Source organism: Bos indicus, chromosome 5 (assembly GCF_029378745.1).
Source record: "Bos indicus isolate NIAB-ARS_2022 breed Sahiwal x Tharparkar chromosome 5, NIAB-ARS_B.indTharparkar_mat_pri_1.0, whole genome shotgun sequence".
Classification (NCBI taxonomy): Eukaryota; Metazoa; Chordata; class Mammalia; order Artiodactyla; family Bovidae; genus Bos; species Bos indicus.
In genome coordinates, this window is record NC_091764.1 from 113,960,268 (window position 1) to 113,966,344 (window position 6,077).

General features: G+C 51.5%; 1 protein-coding gene across 1 annotated transcript in view; it reads right to left on the reverse strand.

The window, feature by feature from the left end:
* RRP7A (ribosomal RNA processing 7 homolog A) overlaps nt 1–5,063 on the reverse strand; it is an 8,029-nt gene extending 2,966 nt beyond the window's left edge. The window contains exons 1-4 of the mRNA XM_070790530.1: nt 4,952–5,063; nt 2,923–3,065; nt 885–1,010; nt 76–193 (exon numbers count right to left, since the gene is read on the reverse strand). Of these exons, the coding sequence (XP_070646631.1) occupies nt 76–193; nt 885–1,010; nt 2,923–3,065; nt 4,952–5,024 (460 nt within the window). The 5' untranslated portion in view covers nt 5,025–5,063. The remainder of the gene's footprint in view (nt 1–75; nt 194–884; nt 1,011–2,922; nt 3,066–4,951) is intronic.
* Between the last annotated feature and the right edge of the window lie 1,014 nt (nt 5,064–6,077).

Here is a 6,077-nt window from a genome sequence, read left to right on the forward strand (position 1 = left end):
ACCCTGAGGGCCAGGTGACACGGGCAGACGCGGCCCCCAAAGCTGCCCTCCCCGCCCGGGGCCCACGGTACTGACTGAGGACGCCGCTCCTCACAGGGTGACTCTCAGTGGAGACCAGCAGGGGGCCCTTCAGGGCCAAGGCGGCTGACACGCTGCCTGGCTTCTGGAACAGCACGTAGGCCACCTGGAAACCCTGGAGGAGGTGAGAGGTCAGCAGCCGGAGCCTTCCCCAGGGGGACTCACCCCAGGGCCCCCCACCCGCCCTCAGCCCGACTGTCGCGGAACCAGGAGGAGAAGGGCTGTTCTAACCCAGGCGTGGGGTGCCCACACTCCTAGCTACGCAACTTCTGCTAAGAGTGACCTGATCCCACGTCTTCACCGGGGAGCAGTGGACCCTGGGGGCCCCTGTTTCACTTGTGGGAGGGACTCAGGGGAGGGCGTGCTCTCCCGGGGCCAGGAGTGGATGGACACATGGGGCGGGGGGGCGCCCGCAAAGTCCCCTCAACAGGAGGAGGTGTGGGCACCAGACACAGAGAACGGAGACCAGGGCCACCGAGCCTAAGGAAGAATCGACTTCCGCGGGGGGAAGCCAGCGGCGGGGGTGCTCGGGGAGGCCCCTCGGGCGGGGAGCAGAGATGTCTCTGAGCTTCCCCACTCCCAGGATGATGGAAAGAGCCCGACAGGGAGGCTCTAGGACGTGGCAAATCCGGGTGGAGGCCGCTCAGCTGACAGGACTCCTAGACCACACAGGTCAGGACGGGCCTGACCACAGGGAACACCTTAATTGCTGCGGCCACCCCCGACGCACGTTCCCCTCACACACCGGGGACACCGCTCGGCCCCGCCCACACCCTCACTGGCGCGGCCCGGTCCTGCAGGCTTACAGGAACTGGTTTGGGGTGAAAGAACTTCGACGGGGGCTCCTTTGGGCTCTCAGCAAGCTCCGGCTTCTCCTGTAACTCCACTGACTGGATGGGCCCGCACGGGGAGAGGAGGCGCAACAGGCACTCCTGCCAGGGCGGAGAGAAGCGCAGGGTGAGCCGCCGGCCACACCAGAGGCCCGGAGTCCAGCCTGCAGGGCGCGCACAGAGAGCCTGGGCACGCCACCCAGCTCCTCAACACCGAGGTCACAACCCCAGCCCCCCACGGCCCAAGGGGGCCACCTTTTTTGACTTTGTGTTCAAAGCTGTGGGTAAAAAGGGACTCCAGAAGGAGGATACAGAGGGGAGACGGAATTCAAGTATAATTTTTTGGCTTTATGACCTGACCCTGCTGGAAGCATGTGCCCAGGGTATGCTCTGTCTGTTCCGGAAAGGGACTGCTCCCTTTGAAAGGCCATCTGGCTGAAAGATCTCTCTTCCCCTGTCAATGTCTCTGAAGGATCTCCAAAGGAGAAGTGGGTTCTCAACTTTTCTTTTTCCCACTATTACAAGAATGCATATGTGCTAAGTCACTTCAGTTGTGTCTGACTCTTTGCGACCCCATGTTCTGTAGCCCTCCAGGCTCCTCTGTCCATGGGATTCTCCAGGCAAGAATACTGGAGTGGGTTGCCATGCCCTCCTCCAGGGGATCTTCCTGACCGAGGGATTGAACCCAAGTCTCTCAGAATAGGTGGGGAAATTTTACTACCTGAATCAGCCATTTAGAAAGAATTAAATCTCCCCTATTGGAATCAGGTTGGTGGTTATCCTTGGCAGGGGAAGGGGTGCAGCGGGATTTCTGGGGTGTGGGTGATGCTCTGTTTTTCAGTCTGGGCACTGATGACACAGATTTGCTCAATCTGTGAAGTGTAGTGAGTGCTAGGCTTCTCTATTCATACACTAGTCTTCAGGACACATTAAAAACGACATCCTCCCCTCTCACTGTTTTTCTCCTTAACTGCAGAGGAATCTTTTAAAAATTAATATTTCTTTTCTAAAAAAAAAAAAAATCATCAAAAATCCAGCCATTCCTTTAGTTTCTCTTCTGTAAATTAAAGAAATGCTAAATTTAGTAACTTTTATGAAGAAAAAAAATAACAGACATATCTGCATAGTAGTGCGTGCGTGCTAAGTCACTTTAGTCATGTTCAACTTTTTGCAACCCTATGGACTGTTGCCCACCAGGCTCCTCTGTCCATGGAATTCTCCAGGCTAGGATACTAGAATGGGTTGCCATGCCCTCTTCTAGGGGATCTTCCTGGAGGGACTGAACCTCTGTCTCCTGCATTGGCAGATGGGTTTTTTAACACTAGCGCCACCTGGGAAAACTCTGAATAGTAGACTCAGAGGTAATTTTATCTTCTCCTACTTTCTTATTTTTTTTACTATGGATGCGTATCAATTAAAAAAAAAAAGAATGTTTACGTTGTCAGACTTCACACAAGTAGTTAGCACAACCTTCACAATACTCAAGAAAAAATGTGAGAACAAGTGTCTGTCCTGGAGGAGGGCATGACAACCCACTCCAGTGTTCTTGCCTGGAGAATTCCATGGACAGAGGAGCCTGGCAGGCTACTGTCCACGGGGCTGCAAAGAGCAGGACACGACTGAACGACTAACACTTTCAGTCTCAAGTGTCTCTGTCTTCGGGTGGAATTATGCTTGGCAGACATAGTTATGCAGCAACTGCTTTAGGCAACAGAACACTTCGGCTGTACTGTAATACTATCTGCAATGGACACATATCAATTTTATAATCGGCGGAAAAAACACGTAACTCAAACAATTCTGGGTAACATATAAAAAGTTATGGGCTCCCTAAAGAATTATATTTAAAAAAGGACACCTTTAAAAAGCCAACTTCCTGTCACAAGAGATGCAGACTTCCAGACACCAGGGCTTCAGTTAGCTGCTTCCCTCTCATCACTGAGGACTGGGGGAGGTGAGGGGCCCGCAGGAGCCCCTGCCCCAGGCTCAGGTTCCCTCCCAGACACCCGTTTACCTCTGTGCAGTACGGGGGCACGTTGAGGACAAAAAGGGTCCGCTTCGGAGGCCAGGGAGACTTGGTACCTTCTCGAACTTTGTGCTCTCTCACATAGAGGTAATGAGAGGATTGCTGCTTTTCAGAGAATTTGATCGGAATGGCTGGAAGGAACATGGGGACGGGGAGGGACGACACACGAGTCAGGTTCAGGCTGTCCCTTTTTAGTCCTGTGTGCCTGTCGGTCCGCCCATCCACCCATCCATCCTTCACTGAACCCTTCTCCTAGGCAAGGCCTGTGCAAGATGCTTGGGCAGGCTACGCGGCTGGACGAACACCATCTGCCCAGGAGGGGCTCCAGTCGGTAGTAGAGAGAATGTAAATGAGATGCGAAAGGAGAGAGGTTCAAATTCTGCTGCTCTGGGGGTAAACCCCAAATCCTTACCACGGTTCCCCGTGTAGCCTCTCTTCACCCCATCTTCCCCTCTCCACACCACATGCCTCCTCTCTGTTCCTCCAATCAGCCAGGGCTTCACCCATGCTGCTCTGAAACATCAGCCCTCATCCTTCCACCCATTCTTCAGGTCCTCACTTCCTTGGGAGAGCCTTGCATGCCAGGTTAGAGCTACCTGCTTTGTGCCTTAACATCTCTCTCGGTCTCTAAGCCCCCTGCTGTGTGATGATTTGGATAATCGCTGGCATTCCCATAAACTTTAATCCTGTCACAAGAGATGCAAACTTCCAGACACCACCTCTCCGGACACAGAGAGCATGGAGACGATCCAGCTGCAAGCCCTGCACTCAGGAAGCTCACGTGGTAAAGTGGGAGGACAGAACAAGTCAGCATGTAACAAGCTGGTATCAAATAGGAAGGAAGTACACAGAGTGAAGCAGAGCAGGCTGATGGGTGGCAGAGGCCTTTTGGGACCACCTCTTTGAGGAACTAACATTAAAGCCTCCACCAGGGGCTTCCCCGGAGGCTCAGTGGTAAAGAATACACCTGCCAATACAGGAGACACAGGTTGGATCCCGGATCCGGGAAGATCCCACATGCCACAGAGCAACTAAGCCTGTGAACCACAGCTACTGAGTCTGTGCTCTAGAGCCCGGGAGCAGCAACTGCTGAAGCCTGCATGCCTACCTAGATAGAGCCAATGCTCCACAAAAGAAACCACTGCAATGAGAAGCACACTGCAACCAGAGAGCAGCCCCACTCCTGGCAACTAGAGAAAAGCCCGAGCACCAACCAAGACCCAGCACAGCCAAAAATAAATAAAATTCCAAACAGGAAGGAAACACACAGAGTGAAGTAGTGCAGGGTAATGGGTGACAGAGGCCTTCAGACAGGCATCTATCAGGACGACCTCTTTGAGGAAGTAACATTAAAGCTTCGACCAGAATGACACGAAGCCCTGTAACACAGCAGAGCTGTCTGAGGAACTCAGAGGAAAAAGACACAGTAAGTACAAAAACTCTGTGGGTGTAAAGAGCTTGTTGTCTCGGAGAAACAGACAGAGCTATAGGTTAGCTAGAGCCAGGACAGAAGTGATGTGATGTCTGGATTTTGTTTTACGTGCTAACTTTAATCACTGAAGAGAGTTCGTCGGGGATGGGCGTGTGAGGCAAGATCTGAGTTATTCTGGCAGCTGAGTGAAAAACAGAAGGCAGGGGAACCAGTGAGGAGGACACATAATAACAGGCGAGGTGAGCGCTGAGCGGGCTGGACCAGAAATTGCAAAGAGGGGCTGATAAGTGGATGCGTGTATCTCAGGGGAGAGAATGTAGACAGACACAAGTTCGCCCTGGAAAAGTGTAGACGGAGGTGCATTCATCAAGGAAAGCGTTGGCCAAACTAGGTCCGTCCCGAGCCAAGTAAAGCCAGACGAGAACAGGCGCCGCGTGAGCTAAGGGGGCCCGGGGCTTCAGAACCTTCTGGGGCTCACGTCCAAGCGTGTGACGGCTCCTCGGGGTCCTGAGCCACTGCCGAGCCCCCGGGCTCTTCGTGGAGAAGTATGGCCGCTCCCCGGCCTCGCGCCCCGCATTCCCTCACCTGAGTAGCCGGGCAGGGTTGGAACCCCCGAATCAGATTCCCGCACCGCACGCTTCCTTCTGCGCGCCACCATCTTGCCGACCGGAAGCTGCGGGGGATGCTGGGAGTTGTAGTTAGTCGCTGGTGGCCGTTTCCGTGATGACGGCACCTCCTGGGGCCCCGCCCTCTCGGTTCCAGGCCCGCCTCTTGCGACCCCTACTCCCCACCTGCCCCCTCCCTCGGTCCTCCCAGGGCCCAACCTTCAGTTCAGTCCAGTTCAGTCGCTCAGTCGTGTCCGACAGTTTGCGACCCCATGGACTGCAGCACGCCAGGCCTCCCTGTCCATCGCCAATTCTTGGAATAAGGAATTACCTTAAAGTAAATAATTATATTATGTACATGTAAAACAATACATGAATATGTAAACATTATTTTATATGTAAATATTTATTATGTAAATACATATATTAAAAAGTTACCACAGTATACTACTGTTGATATTTTATCAGTGTTGATATTTCTAAGTGCAGAAACATTCCTTCTCTAGATATCCCTCAGTCCTTTCCCATTTATAAAATAATTGTTTTAAATACTTCCTTTACATTCACTGAGAACATCGTTATTATTTTTGCTAATCACTAGGCCACCAGAGAACTCCCAACAGCCATTATTTCTTCGACTTTTACTTTTCTCCTTCTGGGACTCATGTCACAGATTTTAGACTTTTTGTTACAGTACCAAAGTCCTTCACTATTTTTAAGTCTGTTTTTCCTTATTGTTCAGATTGGGTAGTTTCTATTGTTTCACCTTCAAGTTCACGGATTCTTCTCCATTGCTTTTTTGGGGGGGCGGGAGGGGGAGAATGGTACTTGTACTTTTCAACTTTATTTGGCTCCACTGTGTGGCTTGTAGGATCTTAGTTCCCTAACCAGAAATCAAGCCCACAGCTCCGGCAGTGAGTGCAAAGTCCTAACCACTGGACCTCCAGGGAATTTGGTGTATTTTTCAACTTGAAAAGGTTTTTCTCTACCTTTGAAACCAACTTAAAATGGTTTTCCATTTCTTTATTCTTCAATTGTTTGAAGTTCAAATATTCCATCAATTGTTTCATGTTAATTGCTCATTGACACATTTTTAATGGTTGCTT